Source organism: Carettochelys insculpta, chromosome 18 (assembly GCF_033958435.1).
Source record: "Carettochelys insculpta isolate YL-2023 chromosome 18, ASM3395843v1, whole genome shotgun sequence".
NCBI lineage: Eukaryota > Metazoa > Chordata > Testudines > Carettochelyidae > Carettochelys > Carettochelys insculpta.
In genome coordinates, this window is record NC_134154.1 from 6,569,495 (window position 1) to 6,597,472 (window position 27,978).

The 27,978-nt window shown below is 51.0% G+C and overlaps 1 protein-coding gene across 2 annotated transcripts; it reads left to right on the plus strand.

Annotated features, from left to right (window-relative positions):
* The first annotated feature begins 177 nt into the window (after positions 1-177).
* Positions 178-27,926, plus strand: TESC (tescalcin). Of its 2 annotated transcripts, none has more exons than XM_075012608.1 (8): positions 178-441; positions 16,875-16,944; positions 23,193-23,273; positions 24,341-24,480; positions 24,629-24,690; positions 24,780-24,887; positions 26,070-26,117; positions 26,845-27,926. In XM_075012608.1, the coding sequence occupies exons 1-8, from the start codon at positions 384-386 to the stop codon at positions 26,920-26,922; spliced, it is 645 nt and encodes a 214-aa protein (XP_074868709.1). In that variant the 5' UTR covers positions 178-383; the 3' UTR covers positions 26,923-27,926. The 2 variants fall into 2 exon arrangements, with proteins under 2 accessions (XP_074868709.1, XP_074868710.1); XM_075012609.1 differs by having other exon boundaries at positions 24,419-24,480.
* Positions 27,927-27,978: the final 52 nt, after the last annotated feature.

The following is a 27,978-nucleotide window of genomic DNA, read 5'->3' on the forward strand; positions in this document are numbered from 1 at the left end:
AAAAAACATTGGTGTGCTCCAAGTGTGTTCACGACAGATGCTCACCCTGCCAGCCTAAACAAGTCTCTTTCAAACTTGGAGGGCTCTTGGACCCTGCGGAAGCCTGGAGCACTTTAGATATATGTAACTCTGTATTATAATGAGTGCCTCACACTTCCTCAAGATTTAAACTGATGCACTGTACAGGCGTCCAGCTGGCACCGCTGCTTGTCAGCACCTTAACCCCTCCCGGCTCAGGGCTGCTTCATTCTCTGCTATCTTCAGTTGGTCGAACAACATTCGCTCGCCACCACCGGGCTCATATTCCTCCCACTCTCGACTCTAGCGTGGGGTAACTGGCTGCCTGAGGTTGTTTCAGCATATTGCTTTATACATTTAAAGGGATGGGTTCCTCCAACTCTATGCCAGAAGAGAGTCAAGAACTTGCTGACAAGACCGGCTGTGAGTACTGCGCTGTGTTTCGTTTCCCTATTGCCAATGTTTTGTTTTTAATCACTGCAAATGTCTTTCACGAGAAGCTGGCCAGGTCTCTTTCTTGTCGGATGCGTCTCCAGCGGCCGGCTGCTCCCGCAAGGTTGGCAAAGCGTGGAACGGCTGCGGAACGTGGTTTGACTGCAGAAGGGGCGCCAGCCTGGTTTCGAGGTTGTTCTCTGTTGTTGCAGTTTACGGTGGCTTTCGAAACCTAAACCAGCAAGATGACAGTGCGGGTGGGAGCAGGAAGGTTGTGTAAGTGAACTCAGAACATGAGTCTTTTTGACTTGGTTCTTCCTCGCTGCAGAGCCCTGTGAAGAGATGAGTTCGTTTTGAGTCTCTCTAGCCACTGACTGTGGGACAGATGGGTTCATGGGGACCACTCAGAGCTGAGAAATGAAATATAGCAACCTGCAGTGTTTTAACGACAACTGCCAATCCTTCAACCTCGCTGTACCTTGACATCCCTGGAGATAATACCAGCCTCCTAGGAGTGTGGAACCTCTGATCGTGTTGCTAAAGTGTGATGAGCTCCGTAAATGGGAGGTACTGTAGCTAGGCACTGAGTGCTCCACCAAGGAAGAAATGGGAAATGCCTTGTGAACGTAACACTCCTGGACAGGGCTCCTTTGCCATGTCAATGTTAGTACCACCGAAATGTGGGGTCCCACAGGCAGAGGGGGAGAAAGTGTATCCAAAAAGTTACTTGAGTAAAAGTTCAGCTGCTTTGGGAGGAATGTACACACGCACACATCACATCTAGATTGTACTCAAGTACCCAGACGTGAAAGCAGCTGCGCTTTTACTCAAGTAACTTTTGGGGTACTTTTTCCACCACTGCCGACAGGGATTGGTTCTTGGCCTTACACACCCTGTGGGGCCCCACATTATGGCATTCCCAACATTAACGCAGCAAAGGAGGGCAACCTAGGATGTCTATATTCACAAGGCATTACCACATCTGGGAGAAAAACCTAACAGCCTCACTGATAAAGTTTGCCCATGACACACAAATTGGGGGAGTAGTAAATAACCAAGCAGAGAGCAGTATACGTTTTAGTCTGGCTAGTTGTAAATGCATCTATCCAGGAAGAAAGCCCAACGGCCATGTGGCCATGGAGAGGTGCTCTAGGAGGGGAGCAGTGGTTCTGAAAAAGATTTAAAGGTTAATCCCCAGAAATTGAGCCCCGCCCCCCCACTGCAAAGGACTGGTGTAAGCATGGGATTCATAAGCAGGGGAGTCTGGAGTAGGAGCAGAGAGGTTAGTGTACACCTGGATTTGGCACTGGTGGGACCAGTGCTGGGTTATTCTGCCCACAACTCAAGATGTTTGATAAATTGGAGTAGGGTCAGAGAAGAGCTATGAGGCTGAGCAAAGGATTAGAAAACGTGCCATTTCGGCCAGGTGCACACAAGGCCTGAAAGTCGATCCTAGATAAACAATTCCAGCTACATCAATTGCACAGCTGGAATGGATGTAACTAGGATCGACTTATCTGGCCTTCCTCACAGCCGGAGGTTGACTGGAAACACTCTCCTATCAACCGCCTTTATTCCTTGCAATAGTGAGGCGTACAGGGGTCAACTGGCAATTTCACATGTCCCCACTAGATGCACAATATTGAACCCCAAAAGCTTAACCCTGACCAGGTCGATCTCCCGGTAAGGGTTAGACTCAAAGAGCTCGGGCTGGTTAGCTTACCGAGGAGAAGGTTGGGGGTAACACTTAACAATAGACTCTCAGCCCAGCAGAAGAAGGTGTAACACTGCCAGGGCTGGACGTTGAAGCCAGACAAATTTGGATTGGAAATAAGGGGCACAGGTTAATGGGGAGAGTAATTAACCTTGTGAACCGCTTACCCTGGATTGTGGTGGACTCCCCATCCCTGATCTTTAAAGCAAGGCGGGATAGTTTGGTAAAAAAGCTGCTCTGGGAATTTATTCTTAGGGCAAAATCGAAACAGAGAAAACAAGACCCATTCCTGCACACTTGGTACCAGCCTCTGGGACATTTCGCCCGACTCCAACATGAGGCTTTTGCAGGGACAGGCTTTTGTCAGCACAGGTGAGGCCCCCCCCTGTGAGCCTGTCAGTTTGTTGAATCAAAACAAAGGCTGCAAATCAGTTCAAGCTCACCCCAGTAAACCAAAAGCCCTTTCTTTCCTATCACTGCAAAACCCAGCCTAAGCCACTATAGACAAGCCATTCTGGGGGTGGTGGTACCATGCCAGGATTTGTTCAGTCTCAGGGGCGATCCACCGCCCACCACAGCTCCCACAGTTTTTGGGTCCTGGAGGAGCTATGGTAATTGTCCCCCATCGAGTACAACCCTACATGCACTATTCATAAGTTTATTGTAACGATGCTCCCAAAAGACAACTCACGGTGTTGCACAGGCTGTTGCACTGGGAATGCATATGGTCCAGCTGTTGGCCTGATCCTAAAATGGATCCAAGCAACCTGCAGCTGGAAAAGTCAAAATTCAGTTCTCGATTCTAGTCCCCGCCCCCAAATCTCAAGAGATTCAGTTGGGACCTTTTTGTCATCGGACAAACTGAGATCTGTGGCTCTGGCTGTAGAGGCACACCATATTTGCAGTCAACCATAAAGCCTGTCCTCCTTTCGCCCATCAACCTCACTCCTTGTGTGAGCAGCACTGCAGGGAGGTCAACTGCCGACCCCAGAGGAACCAATTTTGCATGGCTTTGTCAGAAGCGCAAAATCAGACTCCGGGAGAGCAACCTTGAATGGGTGACGCGCCTGTTAAGTGTACACAAATCCTTAGTATGAGCAGGTTTCATTTTAAAAAGTGTGTGTGTGTGCACAGATGTAATATAGAAAATCACTTACATGCATTTTGTAGTTAGTACCTTAGAGGAAGGTGAACATAGCCATTTTCTCACTTCAGATGCTCTGTTTCTGTACTTCTCTGAACTTTTAGCAGCGTGAGGGATTGCTCAGTGGTCAGTGCATTAGCCTCATAAAGCCAGCGTAGACAGTTTGGTCCCTAAGGGGGCTGTTCAAGGGGCAGGGGCAGGTTTGACATGAATTAAAAAAAATTCTCAGGGAGTATAGGTCCTGCCATGAGTGCTAGACTTGCTGACTTTGTAAAGTCCCTGCCTGTCTTATGATAGGATACAGCCCTCTCACCTGGTGCCCTCAGGACCTGACTGGTGCTCGACAGGAGAATTTTTGAAAATATTTAAGGGTACACAACAGCACAGAACACCGAGAGCCAGGACTGGTGGCCATAAACAAACTTTATGGGCCCATGAGAAACTTGGTCACACCCAGGATGTGTGGTCATCCAGCTAACTAACATTGTGCCGGATTACAGATAGCTCTGGGATGACAGACTTCTGGAGTAGAGAGGTTCACCCTGTAGCAGTTTCGCCCCCTAGTTCACCATTTGTTCTCTTAGACATTACTAGAATTTTTTTAATGCAAACTCTTCTTGAGTACAAACAAAACACATGCCACAGCAAAGCAAAAGCAATAGCGCTGCAGGTGATGAAGTCTTCTGTTTACAGAAAAATTAGCCTGTCTGCTGCAATCAAGGCAGACACACCACATTAAGTAAAACAATAGTGGGCCAATTCATTAAAACCAAATGAACTTGGACTCAGTCTAACATACAGTCCTCCAGAGTCTCACCCAAATGGTTAAACTTACAGCTAGGAAGCTCACCTGTTACATGAGGGCCTTTGGTTAGGAGATGAATAAATTTTACTCTGATCTGGAGCATCAGCAAAAGAAAATACTGTTTTACTGCTACAAGGGCAAAGGCATGGCCATAAGCAGCCACAGTGTCATGAAAGTCCCTGGATTTGTACCACTGTGAAAACGTTTCCTTATCACTAATTGGGGGGGTAATTATATGCAGGATACCCAATACGACACAGATGTGGCTTGCCCCAAGATTCTTTCCCTTTTTCCTATATTGCTTAAGCTCACAGGATCGGTACTGTGGCGTTTAGCAGCCCTCACTGGAATAGCCCTGAAAAGTTAGAAACGAGCAGCTTTCTAGCAATAAAAGCCTTCCATGGAAATAACTGATCTTTCCAGCCGTGGGCTGGAAACTAGAGAACAGGTTGTAATAACCTTCCTGCTTCTAACACTCTGCAGTGTCAAGGAGCTTATGGCCAGGAAATGAGCTCGCCCTTTGTAGCTGGGATTCAAATCAGGTTGGAGAGGTGTGACAGTTTCAGCCAGAAATCATGTAGTGTTGTCCTGTGGGGTGGGGGTGGGGGGGGATGCCGTGTTTCAGACATGCCTAAAGTGCTATAAATCTGGGCTGATTTAGCAGAGTGTGTTGTGATGGTTTCAAACCAGATGAGACAATTCGCATCCTGCCAGAAGTGCAGAAGCCTGGGCTAGATGACCTCACCAGGGCCTTCCCAGGCCTTACAGTTCCAGGATCCGCTGACTTTTGCAAGCTCATGAAAGTGCTGCTTATCACACAGTTTCATAACAGACCCATGTTTCTGTGTGACACCCCAGACAAACCACCCCACCCACCCACCCCTTCCCGCAGGGCTGGATTTGTTTTAAAGCAGCCAAGAGCAGAACTTGGGCTCGCGAGGGTTTTAGGCCTCAGTCTAAAAGAAAAAAGTTGCATGACACGCTCCCCCTGCCTCCCACCTCATCCCTGGTGAGCTTCCCTGCAGAGCTGGCTGGCGCGACATTCGGTCCTCAAGCTGTACTGACAGGGCAGCCTTGTGCCAGTAAAGAGTTTTTCATTTTGCAGTTTAAAGTGATGAGTTTGTTTGAGGGTTTTTTTGGATGTCACTGCGGTTTTCTCCCTTGAGGATTGAAATCTGTTTCAGTCATCTTTGCCCCTGTCGCAGGCTACAGCTGACAGCGAGGACACATGGGAAGGTGTGAGAAAGGACTTGATTACAAACAGCAGGTTACCAGCTGAGTCTGTTGGTTTCATTCAGTCCGTAAAGGAGAGCTGGAGAGCACTGGGTTATTTTCCTTCGTGTTTCTGAATTAATACAGGCCTAGCGCCCAGCACAGTGTCAATTTCCCATGGGGGGGCACAAAAGAAGTCGCAAATCTGTTGTGAACTCAGTTGCCCGCAGTTTGAAACATTCGTAGAGGACGTCTTGGCCCTGCTAAGCCGTCATTTGATTTTGGTCTCGGTTTGCAATTGTTTCAATGCGTAATTTCAAAACTAGAGCATGTACGGGGCAGTTTGTGCAGCCCTCAGACAATGGGGTTATGGGCCATAAAACAGATTCCTGGAGGCTACCACAGTACAAATGGGGTGAGCTGAGACATACGCACCATAAAAATTATCCTCACTGCCGTTGCAAAGCTCTGTAGTCTTAATGAGACCTGCTGTGCCCTGGGGCTTAATTATGCAGGCAAACGCCCCCACTCCCAAATGATGCGTTTCAGCACCAGTGGAAACCTAAACAACAGTAACCCTCTGAAAGTGCATTTGAGTCCAATGCTCAAATAATTTGGATGGACAAATCATAAATGCAACTGCACCAGAAATTAAGCAGCAACGAATAAATTTTGGCATCAGAAACATGTTCCCCATCGATCTATCTCTAAACGGATGCTGTGTTTGGCTGTACAAATCAGTAAATCTTAATTCTTCACTGCTACTTCACTTTGCAAAGCCTCTTTCATTCAGCTTGTGCCCCGAAAAGCTTTATGGCATGAATACAGTTACAGAATTGACTAATCGGAGGCGACACAGGAGAAACCATTTTTCTAACCAGCGGAGATTTGAAATGAGCAGAATTGAGGGTAGAGAGAAGCGGGGCAGCCATTCCCGATGTGATGAGTGGCAGAGCAGAAGGCTCTGTTGTGTGAACGGAAGGGCCTGTTGCCATAAAGGGAGAGAGCTAGAGAGGCTGCAGCAAGCCCAGGATTAACTCTAGTCGTGGCATGATGTTTGAGTGGGCGTCGCAAGGACAAGTGATGCTATTGCACCTGCCCCGGAGAGCTGGTGTCCTAGCTGTTTTATACTGCAAGAAGTAAGGGCTGTAAACAGCCAAAAGAGAGACAAAGTGGTCTAGTGGATAGTGCACTGGGCGACCTAGTGTCTATTCCTGGCTCTGCCACAGACTTGCTGCGTATCCTTGGGCATTTCACCTCTCCCTTCTTTGCTGCTCTTTCCCCACCCACTCTGTTTGTTCCATCCCCTAGACTGGGGCAAGGCTTGGCTTGTATTATGCAACTGTAGTGACTGCCTAGCACTGGGGGTCAGCAACCAGAATAGCAAGCAGAGCCATTTTTTCCAATTCGGTTAAAAAAAAAACCCCAATGATTCAAGAGCCACAACACACGTGAATATGAGATGGTCCTTAATGAATATTGGCAACCCATATTTTTGTAACCCCCTTGTTTAAGAACAGCGCACACAATGATTTGGAATGCGAGCCACATTTACTGCAAGACATTCACAAACCTGGCACAGATTCTAGTGCCTCACACTTTACATGTGTGGGTTTGTGCCACCGTCTTCCTGACTTCCACTCCTGAACTGTCTCTCTCTCTCTGGAGACCGCTGTGGGAGCGACCCAACATTTCGAGCTCACATTTGCTAGCTCGATAGGAGTTGTTCATTTGGGGGCTTTCAGAAGGTCACTGTTTAGCGAAAATAATCAGGAGGGTATTGGTTTTTTTTTAAAAAAAACCTTTGCAATTGTCGCATCGGGGCCCACACTGAAGTCCTTAAAGAGCCACTTGTGGCACCAGAGCTGCAGGTTGCATCCCCCCCCCCCCCCCCCCGCCCCCAGCGCAGTGAACCCCAAGCTTGACAACTGCTGGGCTAGAGGGTGCTCTAAACCAAAGAGCAATGGCAAGCGGTCGCCGTTAGCCGAAGCCCCCCCCCCGACCCCCAAAAGGCAGCTTGAATCAGGCTGCTCTGATGTGAAGCTATTTGCAGCTCACCCTGTGGGGCTCGGGGGTTGGAGGGGAGGTTGCACAGTGGATTCAACCTTCTCTTGTTTGGCTACATTCCGGCAAGTGCCCTTGGAATGCCTGCAGCGGCCGGTACAGCAAAAGGGCCCTGCCACATTCCAGTGAGACCCTCTAAAGAGCGTGTTGAGAGTCCAGCACGGCGAGCACGCTGCTGTGGCACTGTGCGTTTGCATACGCTCGTACTGCACTGGGCTCCAGTCTGCACTTTAAGTGCCTGTGCTTGCAGACAGGTGGATAGATTGGCCTAGTGGAGAGCTCGCTCGGCTGTGGCTATTAGATTAACATTTTAGACCGGGAGAAAGGCTGGAGCCCTGGCTTTTCCTGATTGGCTGCATGTGCGTCTGAGTCAAGCCCCATGCGCACCAAGCCAGGAAGGGTTGTTTGCAGGAGGAGGAAGTGGTTTGTTTTAAATCATTGTTTAAAGAAAGTCAAACCCAACGATTGGAACCGGCTCGGGGGTGGGATTCCGTCGGGATAAGGTTCAGAACGGACCACGACCCTCCATTGCCACAGCGACATCAGACACAGAGCGAGGCATGGTCCTTTGCGGCGTTTTTGACAGAGGATGGACTCCAGGGACGACCAGTGACGCTGCCATGGTTGCTGTGGGGATGAACGTAGACATGTCCTTTCTAAGGTTGAGCTGGGGGATGAGTGGCCGCACAAGGCCCTGCCTCATGGGGCTGGGGTGATCCACATTCTCCATCTTACGCTTGCAGTACGGTCAAGGCCAACACGCCCATTGACTGCCAGTTGCTGAACCCAGGGATCAGGCCGGTGAGCTCCTGCTGCTTGGCCAGGTGACATTGGAGCAACACTAAGACTAATGGAGGAAAAGTCTCGGCTAGTTTTCCCTCACCAGCTGTGGGGAGAGTGCTGTGAGACATGGTCAATGCTCATATGCAAGTCCCTCACGGCTGTGTATCCACGCTGGGCCTCCTGCTGCCTTAATCCATTCTCAGAGAGGCAGGGGCCTGGAGAGCGAAGGGCAGGGAGAGGAGAACAGGGCGGTGGTCAACAGCCACCAAAAAGCCAGTGATTTTTTTTTTATTTTACAAATATATCACATGCTTGTATGTGAGCACCCGGAGGTGCGTCTCCCTCACTCCTCAGCCTCCAAAGAAGTCAGTCACTGAAGGGCTACACCCAGCATGGAACAACACAGCCCATTTGGGCTCCAGTACCCAGGGAAGGTGGACAATCTAGTCAGAACAGTGGTCACCTGCTGCTCTCAGCCAGGGCTTGGGCGCTGCTCTGCGGGCTGCAGAGGCTTGTGCCGATTACATTAACCACTTATTGGACAGAACTGCGCACATCACAGAGCTGAGCCTTTCCCTCTAGCTGGAGCTGGAAGGACAGAGTGGAGGAGAGAGTAAGGTAATGGCAGCGGTGGGGTGAATGGGACAATTGTTCCAAGGATTTTAGGGGGAGAGATCAGACAAAGTAGCTCGGGGTTGGGGGCGGGGGGGGGGGGGGGGGGGGGGGTCCCTCAGGTCAAACCAGGACCATTTTAGGATGATACCGGGAAGTGGTTCCTAACAATGCAGCTGTCGGACCACGAGAGTCTGGAGCTGTTTGCAACCGGATTAGCCCAGCCCCACCTGTAAATGTCCCAGGGAATCATCCTGCCTTGGCGGGGAGGTGTTCCAGGTAACTCAGCAGGTCTCTGACTCCCCTGATAGTCTGCTCAGGCCTTCACCCAGGAAGGGAGCGAGGCGGCTTTTACCACCTGGCTTTGGCTGGAGGAGAAATCTGATTGTTTACGGCCACACCGTGCTGATGAGCCAGTGACTCATGCAGGCCAGAGCTCCTGAGCCAGAATAGTAAATCAGCCACCTGAGAAGTTAAATGCGTACCCTGCCCCGGTGGGGAGAGACCGGAGTGATGATTAGTCATTACCAGCTGTCTCTTCGGTGGCTTTTGTGAAACGAGCTGATGAGCACAAAGCAAGTTTCCAGGGCACAGGTGTTTCTATTACCCAACTATCTGTCACGACAGGCTCAGCAGCCGCCTAGTGGGGGGGGGGTGGGGCGGGGAAGAAATCTGCATTGGCTTCTGTGATCTACATCTATCCAGCACCTTCCAAGCCCACAAACATTGGCTTCGACAAAAATAAACCTGCCATGCGTCCTCTCTCTCACAAACATGATAATGATAAAGTGATATAGCTTAAATTCCTCTCCCCTACCGGGGTTCTCCATTGGGGTGTCTCTGGGTGCCCAGGAAAAAGCTTAGTCAGCTACCTCACAACTGAAGCTCCCATATTTACAGTATAGCTTTGGTTCCAGGCACGCTGCTGCAAAGGCTACATTCTTGGGCTCAGCTCTTCAAAGGTGTTTAGATAACATATTCCTGTTGATGTCAAAGGGCATTAGGCGCCCAGATATCTTTGCACTTGGTCTCTGTGTAGACAGCAAGATGGGATTCCATGTGCACTGTGGCCCAATGAGCCCACATCAAGGCTTCTCAGCTTGCGAGTAAAAACGTTTGGCTGGCTAAGAGCCTACTGAGCTCAGCCTGAGCTCTGGCAGCTAAACTGGGCCAAAGTGATGCTGCAGGGCCGAGGAGGCGCTCGATTTCACCTGCGCAAAGCCGAACTCTTTTCACACTAGGCTCTCAGTTATACCTGCACAAAGTCCCGGCCGGCTAATGGAGGCCACGAGGGGAAGGGGGCAGGCTGGCTGCTAAGCAGCAAACAAAGCCCCCTCAGCTGTTTGCTTGCAGACAGAGCAGGTTTGAGCTGGACTCAGTGAATATTGGCTAGGTAACCAGCAGATGCTGTTTATTGAGGGGGGTGGTATGGGTGTTATTCCTGGCTCTGCTACTGGCCTGTTGGGTGAACTTGGGCAAGTCACTTCATCCCTCTGTACCTTAGTTTCCCCATCTGTCAAATGGGCTTGATGGTACCTGACCTTTATAAACCACCCCAAGAGTGATGAACAGAAGCTTTGTCTAAGAACTATGGCCACTTTTCTCAGCATCACTTTTCAGGGCAGCATCATAGTTAAGTACTTCTCAGCTGGGGCTAGATTCTGTGCTTGCCCCAGGGAGACCCAAGCTGAAGAGGGGCCATGCGCTTGCGAGGCCACATCTGGAGTACTGCGGCTCGTTCTGCCCCCACCCCCACAATACAGAAAGGGTGGAGATGCTTTGGAAAGGGTCCAGAGGAGGACAAAGAAAATGACTGGGGGAGGGGCTGGCGCACATGACCTGCAAGGAGAGGGCTGACAGAGCTGGGCTGATTTAGTTTGCAGACGAGGTGACGAGTAAGAGGCAGGGTTTGGTAGCAGCCAGCAACCTCCTGAAGAGGCTGGTGAGAGGCTGTTCTCAGCAGTAACAAATGGCACGACAAGGCACAGTGGGCTGACATTCCAGAGCAGGAGGTCTGGGTGGGCTATTAGGAAAAAGGAGGCTGGGGGGTGAAGCGCTGAAGTGCATTAGCAAGACAGCTGGCGGAACCACCACCCCTGCAGGTTGTCAAGTCCCGGCTTGGCGAGGTCCTGGCTGGGGAAGATTTAGTTGGGGTTGATCCTGGTTGGGGGGGTGGTGGACTGGATGACCTCTGGCGGTCCCTTCCAGCCCTAGGCTTCTACAGTTCTTTCCTGCGGGTGCTGTGTCGACTCAGAAGCTGCCTCCCTCCAGCGTGCAAGCTGTGGGGAAAGGGAAAGGCAGGCTAGCTCCATTTCCTACCTGTAGCAGCTGCGCAGGGCGCAGCGGTGCTGTTGTGCAGAGGCTGTTTTCCCTCTGCCATTTGTAGTATAACTGCAGCTGGTGCAGGCGAGGGAGCGGGCTGCCACTGAGCGGCCAGAACGGAGGGGAGCGTTCTGAAGGGAGTGTGACAGTCTGGCCTGCAGGCGCCCTTGGCCGCATGGCTGAGGAGATGTTTGCAGAGGGGCTGTCCCCTGCCAGAAGCCTCCGCTAAGCACAGGCTGCCCGGACTGAGGCACAAGTACATGGACGTCAGAACAAAATGGACCTCTTGGCCTCTACAAGGGTCGGCCCCGGATTCCTGGCTGTTTACGTGTGTGCATTGGCTGGCAGGGTGGGAAGCAGAGAGTTTGTTAGAAGACAAATATGTATAGGGTTGGCCCAGCCCCAGCATGAGCTGAGCTCCGGGAACGCTGCTGGGAAATGGATTCCCACGACTGCCACCAGACCTAGACAGTCGTCTCCCCAGGATGGGGACGGGCTTGCGTTGTGCTGGCCTGGGTGGCGCTGGGCTTCAGACCCTGCCTAGATCCACAGCACAGCGTGAACAGACGGACGACTCCCCTGTCTTTGCGGCTCGAGGCAGCTGTGCCAGCCTAGGGTGGCTGCGAACTGGGCCCCGAAGCCCTGTGGGGGTGTGGAGCCAAGGGCCTGTGTTTCATAGGGCTCTGAGTGCCTGGAGATGCAGCTAAGTGCCTGTGGGAATAACCAAAGCACCTGGAGGCCTACCTGTGCCACCTTTAACAAGCTGCCCTCGCTCCGCAGGCGGTACCCTCGGGCGACAGTGGGAGCTGGAGCTGTTAGAAGTGCAATTGGAGCTCACTCGCCACCCCGCACCCCACACCCTCAGGCAGAAGGGGCTCAGGCGCCAGGGCCCTAGGCCGGCCTGACTTCGGGCAGGTGTCTGGCTGCTGGGGCTCACCCACATGCTCAGGATCGCCACATTTGGGGAAGGGATGTTAATGTTTCACTGGTACCGCCTCAGGGGTACGCCTCCCCCTGAACGGAGGAGTCTTACCAGGTCCGGCTTATTGATGAGTGTTGGAGCCCACCACAAGGCTGGGAATCCAGCCCTGTGCAGCCATCCTGGGCAGAGGTGGTCCAGCCCAGCCAGAGCAATCCCTATCTGCAGCAGCATGGGGAGCTGGGGGTAGTGGCCTTTCCAGCCACCCCCTCCCCTTAATAAGTTAACTGGTTAAACTGGAGCTGGCAGGAGCACTGTCGACCCACTCAGCTCAAATGCTAACGCTTTCTGACCTGCTGCATCACGACGCGTACGAGACACTGGTTAGGGTTAAATTCTTAGTGCTCATTCTCACGCCGTTACTCAGTCAGTGGAGAGAGAGAGACGGTCGGGACGCCTGGGTTTTAGCTCAGCTCTGGAAGGGCAGTGGCATCTCGTGGGTGACAGCAAGGGGCAGATACATTTGGTCTCTATCTAAGAACATCAAAATGGCCGTAATGGGTCAGACCAATGGTCCATCTAGCCCAGTAGCCTGTCTTCCAACAGTGGCCGATGCCAGGTGCTTCAGAAGAAATGAGGAGAAGAGGCCATCGTCAATCCATCTCATAGGCCGAGCCTCCTTGAGCTTGTTTCTTTCTTACTGGAACCCTGTCACTGTTTGGGCCTTTCCATCAGTCCATAGCAAAGAGTTCCACAGGTTGACCATAAAGAACTACTGTAATATCTTTCGTTTGCTTTAAATCTGCTGCCTATAAATATGATTGGGCGACCTTCTCTTGTTAGCAAAAGAAAAAAAAGCAGTCAAGTAGCCCTTTAAAGACTAACAGAATAATTTATTAGGTGATGAGCTTTCGTGGGACAGACCCACGAAAGTTCATCACCTAATTAAATTACTTTGTTAGGCTTTGAAGTGCTACTTGACTGCTTTTTTTGGTTTGATAGAACACAGACTGACTCGGCTCTCTCTCTGTCACTGCTCGTGTTATGTTAGCGAAGGAGTAGATAACATTTCCTATTCAATTTTTTTTACACCATTCATGATTTTCTAGACCTCTCACATATCTCCCAACTGTTAGTTGTTTCTTTTCCGTGCTCAGATGTCCCAGCACTTTTTTAATCTCTCCTCACAAGGAATCTGTTCTTTATCCCTAATCATTTCGCTTACCCTTTTTTCTAAATCCAATGTACCATTTTTTAACCGGTGCCCACAGGCTCAGGTGACCCATAGATTTAAACTAGTGCAAATGGTGGATTTTCTGGAACTTGAACGCTATAAATCGTGCTTTGGGACCTTCAACAGCCAGTGACTCCGAGGATGTGTCGACACTTGCACTCCTCTTTCGAACAAGGTACACAAATGAGGTAAATTGAAAATGCAAATGAGGTATAAATTTGCATACCATGCACCTAATTTGCATATTCTAATTTCAAAAGAAGAAAGTCTGTGTAGACGCTGCTGTTTGGAAAGTAAATCCCATCTTTGAAAGAATCCTTCTTCCCATTAAATAAAGGGAAGAAGGAGTCTTTCGAAGATGGGGTTTACTTTCCAAACAGCAGCGTCTACACTGGCTTTCTTCTTTCAAAAGAAGCTCTTTTGAAATTAGAATATGCAAATGAGGTGCTGAATATGTAAATTTATGCTTCGTTTGCATTTTTATTTACCTCATTTGCATACCTCTTTGGAAAGATGCATGCAAGTGTAGACACACCCCCTGAGTCTTTTACAGGCGTAAGCGAGTGAGGGGCTGTTGCCTGAGGTTCAGGCTAGATGAGCATGGCAGCCCCTTCTGCCCTTAAAGTCTATGGCCCTTTCGAAAGGGGGATGCTAATGAGCCACTTCGGCAGCTGCTAATAAGACACTGCCATGCATATGCAGCACCTCATTAGCATAATGGCAGCCGTGCGCATTTCGAAAGTGCCACTTTAGAAACACGCGCCACCAGTGTAAGGGGGGGGGGGCCTTCTGAAAGGACCCCTGTGGATTTCAAAAGCCCCTTCTCCCCATAAACCAGCTGGGGGGGGGGCTACACTGGCAGCATGCGCTTTCTAAATGCGCGCGGCCGCCATTATGCTAATGAGGCACTGCATATGCATGGCAGCGCCTCATCAGCATCTGCCAAAGTGGCTCATTAGCACCCTCCCCCCTTTCAAAAGGGGGGTGCCAGTGTAGCCACAGCCATTGGTAACTTCCCAGTCGGTGGATCAAGACCTGTAAAATATTTCGGCCACTAAAATGATGATGAGGTTTCCAGTCAAGGCTGTAAAACAAAAATAAAAATGGAACAAAGCCAATTTCTAGGAAGTAGGAAAAAATACCAGTGCAGACCTGTTATCTTTTTGGCAACTGTTGTTAGGATCGTAGAGCTGCCAATGATTTTTAATGTGCTTGTGAGCTTACCCACCCTGCTGTGAAAGGCCCATTAGCAAAAGTGAGTTTTCTGTCAAATCCCATGTGCTTGACTGTGCCATGTCTCTCATTTCTGGGCCAGGGTAGCAGGGAGTGGGCAGCTCAAATGGCACATGGACAAGAGCTAATAGCATGTGCAAACAAAGCTGACGGCTGCTTTTCCCCCTGCTGATAATTTTTATGGTCAATATTTGTGCATGGCTGAAAAGTACCAGCCCATGTCTGCTTTGAGTCCTTGTATGAACACGAGTTTCTGGCAAGGCGTAAGTGAAAAGAAACTAACTTCCAGTAAGAAATTAAAAAGGCAAGATATCAGTGAATGGTCGTGCCAGAATTTATTTCAGATTATTGGGTCCAGTTCCTCTGCAATGGGAAGGGAGCCCTGCCTAGTGGTTAGAGCATTAGTTCCAGAGTCTGGAGTTTGTCCCAGATGCTGTATGACTCACAATGTGCTGCTGTGCAAGTTGCCTTCCATCTCTTGCCTCAGCTTTCCCATCTGTAAAGTGGGCATAATACCCACGCCTTTTGTGGTGTATGTGGCATAATCCATGTTTGTAAATCTCCTTGAGGTTGCCAACAAACAGTGCTGTATGCCAGTGACTGGGATGGCATTCATTCCCAGGTCTGGGGTTTCTGAACAAGGCTGTATTATTAGTTGTAAGTTCTCTGGAGTTAGGGATAAATGTCAGAGGTTCTGCTGGCATTGCATCAAGTGCCCCCCAGCCAGTTCAGTTACAGCACATACCTGTAAGTACTGAATTATTGTACCTGATTAGTCTTCAGATGCAATTACATGTGTTCCACCATGAGGACATAAAATCTGCCGCACTGCAGCAGAACAAGTATCAGAGAGGTCGCCATGTTAGTCTGTATTTTCGAGAACAACAAGAAGTCCTGTGGCACCTTATAGACTGACAGACATTTTGGAGCATAAGCTCACGTGGGCAAAGACCTGCTTCGTCAGATGCATTGGGCGGGCAGTGTTTCAGAGGGGTATTTAAAGAGTGGGGTCCCAGTGAAAGGGAGGCCCAGAGCCGACACAGTCTAGTCAGCAAGGTGGAGATGGCCCATTGTCACAGTCTAATGGGGCGATATTAACACCCAGGGCAGAGAAGCTGCTTTTGTAAGCAGCCAGCCACTCCCACTCTCTGTTTAATCCTTGGTTAATTGAGTCATATTTGCAAATAAATTGCAGCTCAGAGATTTCTCTCTCCATCTGATTTTTGAAATTTCTTTGTTTCAGGACTGCCACCCTTAAATCTGCCACTGAGTGTCCAGGGAGATTGAAGTGTCCCCCCCCGCCGCCACCCCCCGCAACAGGCTTCTGTACATTACTGGTCCTGATGTCTGATTTATGTCCATTTACGTAGAGACTGCCCAGTTTGGCCAATGTAAATTGCAGACGGGCATTGCTGGCATATGATGGCAGATACTATATTAGTAGAGGTGCAGGTAAAGGAGCCACTGCTGCTATAGTTCATGTTAATTAACCAAGAGGTTAATAGTGGAGTTACCCCTCCAGGAATCTGGTCTCACCCACTCCTCCTGGAAACGTGAATGGCGACTACAGATACAAACCAGCACCCTCCTTGCAGCACCCATTACTCCCCCTCCTTCAGGCCAGCTCAGGTGTAGGTGCACAGCTCCTGGCCGTAACTGGCCCCTCCCTGGTAAGCCCTGTATCTTTTTCTCCCTTGGAAGAGGGCCAAACTTGAGTGATCAGGCCCCTGGATTCCTCAGCACCAGGAGTGGCTTTTCGGACACCGGCCTCTCCCTGCAGGTTTTCCTCCAACACACATATTTCTGTGCACCCTAAGGCTGGCCCTGCTCTCTGCTGCCTCTCCGCTTCTCCTGAACAGTTCACAGCTTGAACAGACATCCTTGAGCTAGGCAACAACTCAGGGCTTCCTCCACCCTTCCTTTCACTGCAAATTGCCTAGCCCCACTGGAGAAGAAGCAAGGGAACAATCTCTTATTTCCTCCATGGCCCCTTTGGCTTTTCCTCCCCTCTGTGGAATTTCAGCACAAGATTCCTTCTCACTGCTCATGGTTCCTGGGATGGACTCAGCCCCTTTCACAAAGTCATTTCCCAAAATAAATGGGGCCAAAAAATTCTCTGACACGGCAGCAAGAGTTAACAAGCCTGGTTTTGCCTGCTCTGAACCATGCATCTGCCGAAAGCGGGTCTTTTCCCACGAAAGCTGATGCTCCAAAATACCTGTTAGTCCCTAAGGTGCCACAGGGCTTCTTGCTGCTTCCCCAGAGAAAGTCTGGAAGAGTCTGGGAGCCCTGTGCTGAGACGTCATCTGGTTAGGTTTCAGGTGTTGCCTGCTTTGCTGGGTCGGGAGATGTTATTGACAAACAGTGTTTCCTTTTTCCTAGTCACTTTGGAACAAATTGAGCACCTTCATCGGCGATTCAAGCAGATAAGTGGGGACCGACCAACCATCCGGTAGGATGCTTCCTATTGCTCTCTCCTTTGCTCATTGCCCTGGCTGTGGTGTTGTTTATAAGCTCATTCCTTTACAAGACCCTTGTGAGCTTCTTGCCCTGTCTCCCTCTGGGATCACAAAATCCTGCAGAGCACCATCTGGATTATATCAACACCGTGCTCTACAGCCCAGCGAGAGAGAAAGAAAATGAGAGTAGCGGCTCAGGTCAGAAAGGGACCATGTTTGAGTCAGACAGGAACGGACACCACAGCACAGTGGAAAAGTTTCCCTTTTTTGGACTTAGACCTTCAAGCTGAGTTCCTGATCTCTTTCTGGTCGTCAAAGGTCCCACAGCATTTTTCATAAGTCAGTGGTGTCCATGTTGAATCCTCCACCGGGGAGTTACTTAAGCTCTGATCTCAGTTTTTAGCTCCCAACGGTGCCCTTGTCTTTACTTTACTTTCTATGTGGCTGTGTGCAGTTGTTTATATGCTGTGAAACATCCACTTTGCTTTCTTCAGCTGCTAAAATATGAGAGATGGTTACAAAATATGCATAGAGTTGGTTTTTTTTTACTCCAGCACAAAATAGCTTTCTGGCTAAAACACACATTTAAAAACCCCTGAAAAATTAAAAGCTTTTGGTTACAAAAAAAAAAAAAAAGTTCAGTGTTTAAAAAAAATATTTGTAACCAGAAGTCCCATTTTTTTAAAAAAAAATATGTATTTTTGAAGAGCGAGAGGTTCTTGGGGTATTTTTTCAGTTTTGTTTTTCATAAAGGGAAATAAGTTGATAGAAGATTTTGAACAAAAAGCTGTTTGTGTGCAGGGGCTCTGGAATCAGCGCTGGGGGGTTGGATGTTTTGTGGGGAGTAGTGGGGGGTGAGGCTGGCTGGTAGACAGTGGAGCAAATTCTAAAACCACTGAGTTACAATAACTCTCCATCCCTACTTGGGCCCTCTGAGGATAGGTCCATGCAGGGAGCTGTACCAAGCACGTCAGAGAGGGCAGAAAAAGAACCAGGGAAGGTGACAGTGAACAATCTGGTCTCCATTTCCTGCTATTGTAACTGGTTCTCTAAATCCTGTAAGTGACCTTACCCCGTGGGGCCACTTCCTGCTTGTAAATTGACTGCTCCTGTTGTTAATAAGCTGCGGCTCTGGCAGGCAGTGGGGCTTCTGAAGAAGCTTATTTTATACACATCCATATGTTTATCTCTAAGCATGGCCTTTTCCCCCTCCTGAGCCAGGGAGGAGAAGCCACTTCCAGAAATGCTGTGTGGGAGGTAGGGGTTGGGGAGCCTCCAGCAGCTTTTCCCAGACGTGGGAGGAGAATGAGAACATACGCAGACTGCAGGGACACCTTCCCCTGCCTGGCTGGGGGAATTAAAAGGAATCCCTCTCTCCAGCCAGAAAGGAGGCCTGCTTCCCCCTGCCTCCCTGCTGGGGACACCACCTACGCTTAAGGGAAGTGGATATAAAGTGCTAACATCAGGGCAACCACTGGAGGATTTGGATACCTGCTTATCCAGCCCCTCTACCTTTGCCCAGGTGCAAATGACTCCTGAGGGTGCAGGGCCGTGACAGGAGTGGTCTGGGGCTTAGATCGTTCCAAAGCTGTCAGAGAGGTTTGCTAGCAGCCCCGTTCCCGGCCCAGCCCACCACAGAATGGTCCGGCTCCGTGGACACTTCTGGTACAAAATGGGGTGGAGCAGCCAGCATGGTGGATCCCTTCCAGAAGGACCATGCTGCCATCCAGATGTGGCCTCCATGCTCCCAGGGATAATGGTCGGGAAGCAGAAGCTACCAGCTGAGGAGCTGGGACCTTGACTCCTGGCCTGGTGAAGGTGAGGCAGGTTCTATGCTACCTGTTGTCCACGGCACGGAAAGCCCACCCCTCCCGCCTCAGCATCCCCCAGTTACTGAACTACAACCTACCCCCGCGCACTGGTTGGGGCTTTGCTCATTGGTTAGAGGTCCCAACACTCTTCTCCCCCCCGTCCAATGGCAAAGACTTATCGCGTGTCCAGGCTCAGTCCCTGCCCCTGCCTTCGCTTTGGCCAGCTAGCTCTGAAGACTCCACTCTGGGTTCTCCAGGAGAGCCGCTGGCTGCAGGGACAAGACACTGGGCCCTCCCTCTCATGTTGTGTCCCCCTCCGTGGGAGACCAGCCCTGCTCAGGAAAGCTGCTCCTTCCATAGTGAGTTTTCCTGCCCTGATGCAATCGCTCAGTAACCAGCCACCCCACGCTCTCCCCGGCCCTGTGATGAGTCAGCCCCACCTGCAAGGAGCCACCGGTCGACCTTTCTGCTGCAGCGCAGGCAGCCGGAGCCCCAGCCGTGACAAGGTGGCACCACGGTGCGGTGAAAGCTGTCTGGCAGGAAGGTGCCCCTGGCAGGCACAGAGAGCCACAGGCACCTGCTTTGCATAAGTTGTCTGTCACTCTCCCCCCTCGTCTTCGAGAGAGGAAACAAACCGCAGCTGTCGCAGTGGCTGAGAAAGGAAATCCGCCCCCCAGCAGCGTGGTGCAAATGTCTCAGCCCGCCAGAGGCCCCCCCCTGCCTTTTCCAGGGGTTGGGGACAAGCACCAGGCTCATTAAAACTGGTGTCACAGCAGCAGAGCACGGGCTGTGGGCTGAACCGAGGTGACTCCCTTCCCCTACTGAGAGGCCCAGGCCCAGAGGCCTTGTTCTCCTGAGGGGAGGTGGGAGGTTTGTTGGTAGGGGCTGTGCCCCTGGAGCAGGCGAGAGTCTCTTCCCCTTGCCAGTGCCCTGCGGGGCTTTCTCCACCGCAGCCTCCTTTATGGTGCAGCTTAGGAACCCCAAGACAAGCGCCCAGGGTGGCTATCGGAGTGGGATGGTGCAATACCTGGATGAACTGCACCTCTGGCCCCTTGGGGTCTAGTCAAGTGCCACAGTGAACTACCTCGCTAACCAGATGCCTTAGCATCGTCCGTGAGGGACTGGCTCCCTACACACCCTGCCTCAGAGCCCTTCCTTACCCCTGCCACATACAACTTCTCCTCCTCCCTGGGCTTTTGGCTGATGAGTGCCCTTTTGATCTCCACACTCCAAGCCTGGCCCCACGCTGCTGTGTCACCGGGGCCTGGAGCCAGGCGCCCGCCATCTCTGCTGTACTGTCCTTCCGTGGCCTGTGGGGACGTGCCAAACCAGAGAGCTACGGCATCGATTTGCTGCCCAGCCCCATTGAGCGCCAGCCATATAGGCACAGGGCAACCAGTCCGCTCCCGTGCCAGCATAGAACGATGCAACCTACAGGAGATGCCACTAACCCCATGCACCACGACCTCCCTCACTGCCTGGGCCACATACAGCATTCATACAACTGGTCCATCTCTACACCGCCTGCTGTCCCAGGAGAGACCAGGTCCCCTGGCCCCGGCTCCTTGCTTACACTCAGCCCCTGGCCCATTCTTGGTGCCTTTCTCAAGATGGTTTGTGCTAGCAGGTTTGCATCCACCCAACTGGCCCCAGCTGGGGTTCGCACCCATTTTTCTTCAGTAGCAGCAACTGCCAAGAGGTGGCCAGGTTAGCGTGTTCTGAATGATTTGATTCAGGTCCTTCCTCCTGCAAGCTCAGCTGCTGAAACATGTTCCCCACTCAGCTCCCCGGGGAAAGCTAGGAGGAGATGGTACATTTTGCAGAGCTCCTGTCCTTTCCCCCCCTACAGAACATCCAGCCTTCTTAGGCAGAGGGGGAACTCTCTGATTCAGTCCCTGTCTCCATATATGACCATCCCCTCCTCTTCCCTGGAGCCTGGCACGTGAGGCTCAGAGCTCACTGACCCCCCAGCCACGGGCAGGGGAGAAAATTGCCTGCACTGTCCCTAGGGCTGATGCATGGGCCTGTTAACTCCTGTGGGGCCTGTATATCTCTGCCACTGCGCACCTGGGCCTGCCTTTGCTCCCTCCCCACGAAGCACAGCTGACTTCTGCAGGGGAATGCCAAGCACACCAGGAAGCAGCAGTTTCCTGGAAGGGCTGTTAATACTCTGGAGCTTCACCCTGGCTGCTTCATGCCAGTCGTGCACATGTGCAGCTTCAGAGAGGCAGGGGTGGAAGCGGCAGCTTTGCTTCCCCAAATTCAGACCACTAAAAAGTCACCAGTCAGGCCCCTAAAATCACGCGCTTAGGAAAAAAGAACACATTGGGCACTTTTAATTTGCTTTCTGGTATTGGGTCTTTTAGGGATAATGTTTTTCAAGCTTTTCTGCGCTATGAGGATTAAAATCTTTTTTTAAAACGTCTTTCTACATAATCACAGGACTCCAGGAGCTGGGGCTTTCTGTAAACATGCCTCCAAGTAGCACGACCTGGCAATGCTGGCAGCCTGGCTTCCATAGCATACAGTATCGCTCAAATCATAGAATTACAGAGCTGGAAGGGACCTCAAGAGGTCATCTAGTCCAGCCCCCTGCTTCAAGCAGGATCAACTCTAACTAAGTCAACCCAGCCATGACTATGTCAAGCCGGGACTTAAAAACTTCTAGGGATGGAGATTCCACCACCTCAATGGCCAAGGCACTCCAGTGCTTCATCAACTCCTGGTGAAGTAGTTTTTCCTAATATCCAACCTACTCCTCTCCTCTCTAACTTCAGACCATTGCTCCTTGTTCTGCCCCCTGTCACCCCTGAGAACAGTTTCTCTCCATCCTCTATAGAGCTCAGCTCCAGGAAATTGAAGGCTGCTATTAAATCACCCCTTAGTCTTCTCTTCTGCAAACTAAATAAGCCCAAATCCCTCAGCCTCTCCTCATAGGTCATGTGCTCCAGCCTCTTAATCATTTTCATTGCCCTCCACTGAACCTGCTCCAGCAAATCCACATCCTTTCTATACTAGGGGGCCCAAAACTGGATGCAACACTCCAGATGCGGCCTCACCAGTGCCGAATAGAGGGGAACAACAACTTCTCTAGATCTGCTTGAAATGCTCCTCCTAATGCACCCAATATGCCGTTGGCCTTTTTGGCTACAAGGGCGCACTGTTTACTCATATCCAGCCTTCCATCCACCATAACCCCTAGGTCCCTTTCCACTGTAGTGCTGCTTAGCCCAGTCAGTCCCCAGCCTACAGCAATGCTTGAGATTAAGTGCAGGACTCTACACTTCTCCTTGTTGAACTGCATTAGATTTCTTTTGGCTCAATCTTCCATTGTCCAGGTCACTCTGGATCCTATCTCTACCCTCCAATGCATCTCTCTCTCCCCCTTAGCTTCATATATCATCTGCAAACTTGCTGAGGGTGCAATCCAGTTCCCCACCCAGGTCATTAATAAAGATGTTGAACAACACCGGCCCCAGAACCAAGCGTTGGGGCACTCTGCTTGAAACCGACCACCATCCAGATATTGAGCCATTGATCACTACCCATTGGGCCCGACCGTCAAGCCAGCTTTCTATCCATCTTACAGTCCAGGTATCCAATCCATACTTCCTTAACTTATGGGCAAGAATGTAGTGGGAGACTGTATCAAAAGCTTTGCTGAAGTCAAGGTATATCACACCACTGACTTCCCCATGTCCACAGAGCTTGTTACCTTACCAGAGAAGCTAATCAGATCGCTCAGGCAGGACTTCCCTTTGGTGAATACACGTTGACTACTTTTGATTACTTTCCCCTCTTCCAAGTGTTCCCAAACGGATTCCTTCAGGATCCCATCCATTATTTTCCCTGGGTTGAGGTAAGGCTGACAGGTCTATTATTCCCTGGATTGTCCTCCTTTCCTTTTTTAAAGATTGGAAAAAGGCAAATGTAGTGCCCATCATCTACACTACAGCAACCTGTCAAAAGAAGTCCTTCCAGAAGATCTCTTCCAAAAGAACTTCTTCTGAAAGGGCACATCCACACACAAAAATGTGTGATAACCTCAGAGCTGGGAGGCTGGTTTTTTAATGGCAAAGCAGCACAACCCAAAAGGAAGGTTAGGCTATCCCACTAGGAAACAGCTGTTGGTGGCTGTATGCTCCTCTTTCATGAGCTGCATGGTACCTGTCTGGTGGTCTCCTTCCTCCCTGAACACGGTTGCTTAATCAGCTTAATGAAGCTGGTGAATCTGACTCAGTGGTTGTGCTCTGGAGAATGGAAACGGGTTAGTGCATAGCAGGCTGTGACCAAATGGTCTTGAGGTCTTCATGGAACCAGATCCTGTTTCCTGTCCCTGCTCTGATGTCTTAAAGCAGTAACTGATGTCTCAGTTCTCTCTTCTGCTCACATTCACCCATAAGTTGTTGGTGTCTATGTTCTCTTTGCAGCAAGGAGAGCTTTGACAGGATCCCCGACCTGGAGTTCAATCCAATTAGAGCCAAAATTGTCCGTGCCTTTTTTGACAAGAGGTAAGACAAACATCTCTGGCAGCTAGCCTGTGTGTGTGTGTGTGTGTGTGTGCGCGCGCGCAGGTGAGAGTGAGAGAGACAGACACACACACACACACACACCAGGACACCTTTGGGATACTCCGTAGAACCTCAGAGTTACGAAAAGCTCAGGAACGGAGGCTGGTTCTGACTTTGAAAAGTTTGCAACTCTGAACAAAATGTTGACTGTTGTTTCAAAAGTTTCCACTAAACATGGACTTAATATAGCTTTGAAACTTTATTATACAGAAGAAAACTGCTGCATTCCTCGTTTGTTTTTGTTTGTTGTCATTTACAGTTAATACAGGTACAGCTTGACCCTCTCTAGTCCAGCACCCTCGGGACCTGATCAGTGCCGGATGCGAGCATTTGCTGGATGACAGGAGGTCAATATTGTCTAGCGCATTACCAGCATTTCCACTGTTCACTGGGCTCTTAGAAAACATTTAGGGTTAAATTACATTAAATAACAGCACAGAACACTGACAGCCAGAACTGGTGGCTGTTAACAAACTTTACGGAACACAGGAAACTTGGCCACACCCATAATAAGTGTCATCCGGCTCGCTAAAATCGCTCCGGATTACGGATGTTGCTGGACGAGAGAGTTCTGGATTAGAGGTTCGACCTGCACTGCATTTGCTTTTTCTCCTGTCTCTGCTGCTACCGCAGTGCATAGTAATACTTCAGACGAGGGGCGTGGTTGGCTGGTCAGTGTGTAACATTGGTCTTTGCAACCCTGAGGTGCAACTGTATATCACAACAGTGCGTTAAGTGCGGTGAATATGCCACACGAGTGGCTAAGCACCCATCAGCCTCAGTGTCACAGACCTTCAATGTTAGACTGGGCAAAGGACTAGAAATACAGGGCAGGAATCTAGTCCAGGCCACCCTGCACTGACCAGACCTGGACAGAGAAGATGAGCTAAGTGGCTTCATCTCTCTTCTGCTATGGAAAGCCACTTGCTGCCTGAATCTGGCTGCCAGTAACGTCATCTCTGGCCTCTCCATCATTTCTCCCTTGTCTTCATCTCACGCCTCCACAGGAACCTACGGCAAGCGCCGGAGGGGTTGGCTGACGAGATCAACTTTGAAGACTTCCTGACCATCATGTCCTATTTCAGGCCTATTGAGATGAACATGGACGAAGGGCAGCTGGATCGCTTCCGGAAGGAGAAACTCAAATGTGAGCCTTACTCGGGGTCCCTGGTTTTCTGGGCGGGCTGGGCAGAAACACTGCTTCTCTAGCTCGTCCCAGTATGCCTTTGGGGCTCCATGACTGGGATTTGGCTGTCAGCTACTGGAGCCCATAACCGAGCTCTCTTCTTCCCTAGTTCTCTTTCACATGTATGACTCGGACAACGACGGGAAGATCACCCTGCACGAATACAGAAAAGTAATGTGTTCTTCTAGCCTACCCCTCCCCCAAAGACCGCCCCAAGAGCCGTGCCACTCCTCACGCCGCTCTCACTTGCTCCCTGCTAGGTAGTGGAAGAGCTGCTGTCTGGGAACCCCCACCTGGAAAAGGAGTCAGCAAGGTCAATTGCGGATGGAGCCATGATGGAGGCTGCCAGCATCTGTGTGGGACAAATGGTGGGAGCCCTTTGGGTGCTAGCATGGGGTGTAGCTATTGTGCCCTGCAGAGGGATCAGGTGCTGCTCCCTGGGAGAACGTGCTGCACAGCCCCGGTGTGTTCTGTGTAGCGCAGTCTGCAGCCGGGGACCTCTTACTGCCCTAGGGGGCTGTTCTGGGGCTGGGCACAGAGGCCTTAAGGTGGTGCTGTACATGGCATTGACACTTGGCTCCCTGCCTTGTTGTCAGTCATTCCAGTTGCAGCTGGTCATAGGTCTGCAAACTGGGCGTGCACGCACCTCGCTGCTGGAGTAAATGGCTCAGCTCTCACCAGCGTTCCCCCTAATTTTTTCCATCCATGGGCAGAATAAATCTGATGTGCGCCGAGGCCTGTGTGGGTGCGCACCAGCAATAGAAGGACAGACTGCTGGCTTTGGGCAGCTGCGTGCGCTCTGCTAATCAGCTTAGCTTGCAGGGAACACTGGCGCTACCCACAGTGTGTGTATCGACAGCTCTCATCCTGCTTCCACTTGCGCCCCCCTGCAGCCTCGGCGCCGGGAAGGCTGGAACTCCCAGGCTGTGCACCAAAGTAATTTGCCCCTTTTCACTGTCCTGAGTCAGCATTTGATGCCTGTTCCTTGGGCCCAGATCAGAGGGGCAGCTGTTCTGCTGCTACCACATCTAGATGCAACTGAGAAGCGGGTGATGGTGGCCAGCTCTGAGAGTGGAGCTGCACCAGCCATCAGGGCACTGGGGCTTGTTTGCTCGGTGAGTGATACTGCAGGGTTCCTACACCAGTGGCTGTGTCTGACCAGCCCAGCATCTTCAGTCCCTAGAAATCCACTTGCCTTGTGATTGGCTTTCTACTCCATGAGGTTTGTGCCTGTATTCTTTTTCTCTAGCTGGTAGTGTGGGTGTCTCTTCCAGCCTCACCAAGAGCAGCCCATGCCAACAAACTGGTTACACTTGGCCCTTTTTTGCCTGGTCTTATATAACAACAACCCTTTGCACCCTAGCACAGAGCGCTAGCTAGGTCTTATCCCGGTTTTGCTGGGGGAGGAGGGGAGACAGGCACAAATGCAGAACAAGCCAGGTCTCCTGACTCCCAGGCCCCTGCCCAGAAATCCTCTCTCCTCTCAATGTCATCAGTGCTGTTAACAGAACAGGAGTGGCATTAATTCTGTGTCTCTTCCAACACCCTAGGAGCCAGACCAGGTGTACGAGGGAATTACTTTCGAAGACTTTCTGAAGGTTAGCAAAGACTCGTGTGTTGGTCCCTCTAACGAGCGAGAGCCTCGTTGGGGTGGGAGGAGCCCTGGAGCTGAATTCAGCAGAATCTTTTCCCCCAATCTGCCTCGTGCAGCTGTTGCAACGCAATCCCTGGGGTGTCAATGACCGTGTAACCCACACAGCTACTGGGTGCAGCTCACTGTTCCACGTAATGGTGCTCAGCCCACTTACAGAGAAAATGAACGCGTCACCTCGGCAGCCTTAGCTGAGAGCCAGCTGGCTTTTCACTCCTGCCATGGAGTCTCCGGCACTCAGCTCTAGAGGTCACAGGTTTGGTTCCACCTCTTGGGTGTTACAACAGCAAAAGTACTTGTGCATGGCACCTAGCCCTCTTGCACTAATGTGCACGAGGCTGATTCTGGGCAGGGCTGGCTCCCAGTGACATTACAAAGTGTCATTCAGAAGGAGGAGTTTGGGATGGAGGCTGCCAGCGAGGGGGGCCAGAGGGTTTCTGGAATGTGGTCCTTGACCCCAGCTGAACTGGGCCGAGACAATGAACTAGCTTCACAGGAGCTGCCTGGTGGCAGCAATGTGCAGCCCTTACCAGCGCAGGCCCCCTGCGTGGGCATTCAGTGTCAGCATGGAATGGCTGGACTGAGAAGGCCCCCCGCCTTGCTGGAGCACCAGGCAAGACCATTGCTATTACAGACACTCCCAGCCCATTTAACCCCCCCTGCTCCAATTCCAGGTGTGGCAGGGGATCGACATCGACACCAAGATGCACGTCCGCTTTCTGAACATGGAGCCCATCGCCCCTTGCCACTGACCGCCGCCGCCGGAGCAGAGATGCTGAGCTGCAGGGAGATCGTGGAGCCTGGAGCAGAGGAGCAAGGCCAGCGACCGGCAATGGCAGGTCCCCCTTTTGGGTACCAGACACCTGTTGTTTTGCTGCTGGTGCATGAGTGATGAAACCCTGTGCAGTCGCCGTGTTCCCACAGGGACAGTGTTGTGCTGGGTAGAAATGTCCGACTGCCGAGCCCTTTGTATCATAAAGCAGTTCTGTTTTGTATTCTCTGCTTGAGGAACGTTTTCCCCCGTCCAGGCGGCCTCCAACCTGGGCCTGCAGCACCTTTCCATGCCCACTGCCAGGGCAGGAAAGTGCTCTCTTCTGCACTCTTGCAGCCAAGGATAGGCTCAAGCGCGCAGCAGAGGTGTGGCCAGGGAGGGGAGGAGAATTTTTTTTTTTTTTTTTTTTTAAAATCTCAGCTTGCAATTTGTGCGCTGGTCTTTTCTGAATCGTTGACAACAGCAGCCAGAAAACCCCAAAGGCGGGACCTGTGCTTGATTTAACAGGCAAACGCATTCAGATGCACTGTACAGGCAGGCCTCCTCCAGTCAACCTGTGACTCATAACCTACACACGAACCCTCAGCTCACCTTGTTCCTCATACTCACCTGCCCTCTGCCCACTAACTACAGGGCCTCAGGAGTTCCCACCTGCTGAGCAGCTTCAAGCAACCCCGTCCACCTGTTTGCATGTAGGCTCTTGCGGGGGAGCAGGATCTCTTGCAAATAAACTCGTACAGCATCGACCCTTGGGAGATCTCCGTCGGCATTTCTACGTCCTGTCGGAATACGCAGGATAACTGCAGCGTAAGAAACAAAAGCACCTGCCTTAAAACATTTGCTTTTTGTTTGCACATTTCCCGTTCTAAACGAGCCCAGCCCCGGCTGGAACAGGGACACATTTAAAATGTTGCCAAAGGGAGGGCCCAGAAATGAAAACCTTTCGCCAGTGAAAGGGGCTAAGAGCCAATAGCCACTGGGATGGTCACTTCCTCCTAGGCCTGCCCCATTGAAACACCGTATTATCTGCAGAAAA

Coding starts and splice junctions, on each gene's coding strand:
- TESC (XM_075012608.1), top strand. CDS start 384: ATGGGTTCCTCCAACTCTATGCCAGAAGAGAGTCAAGAACTTGCTGAC. Junction 24,481..24,628: donor CCGGAAGGAGAAACTCAAAT/GTGAGCCTTACT, acceptor CTTCTTCCCTAG/TTCTCTTTCACATGTATGAC. Junction 26,118..26,844: donor CTTTCGAAGACTTTCTGAAG/GTTAGCAAAGAC, acceptor CTCCAATTCCAG/GTGTGGCAGGGGATCGACAT.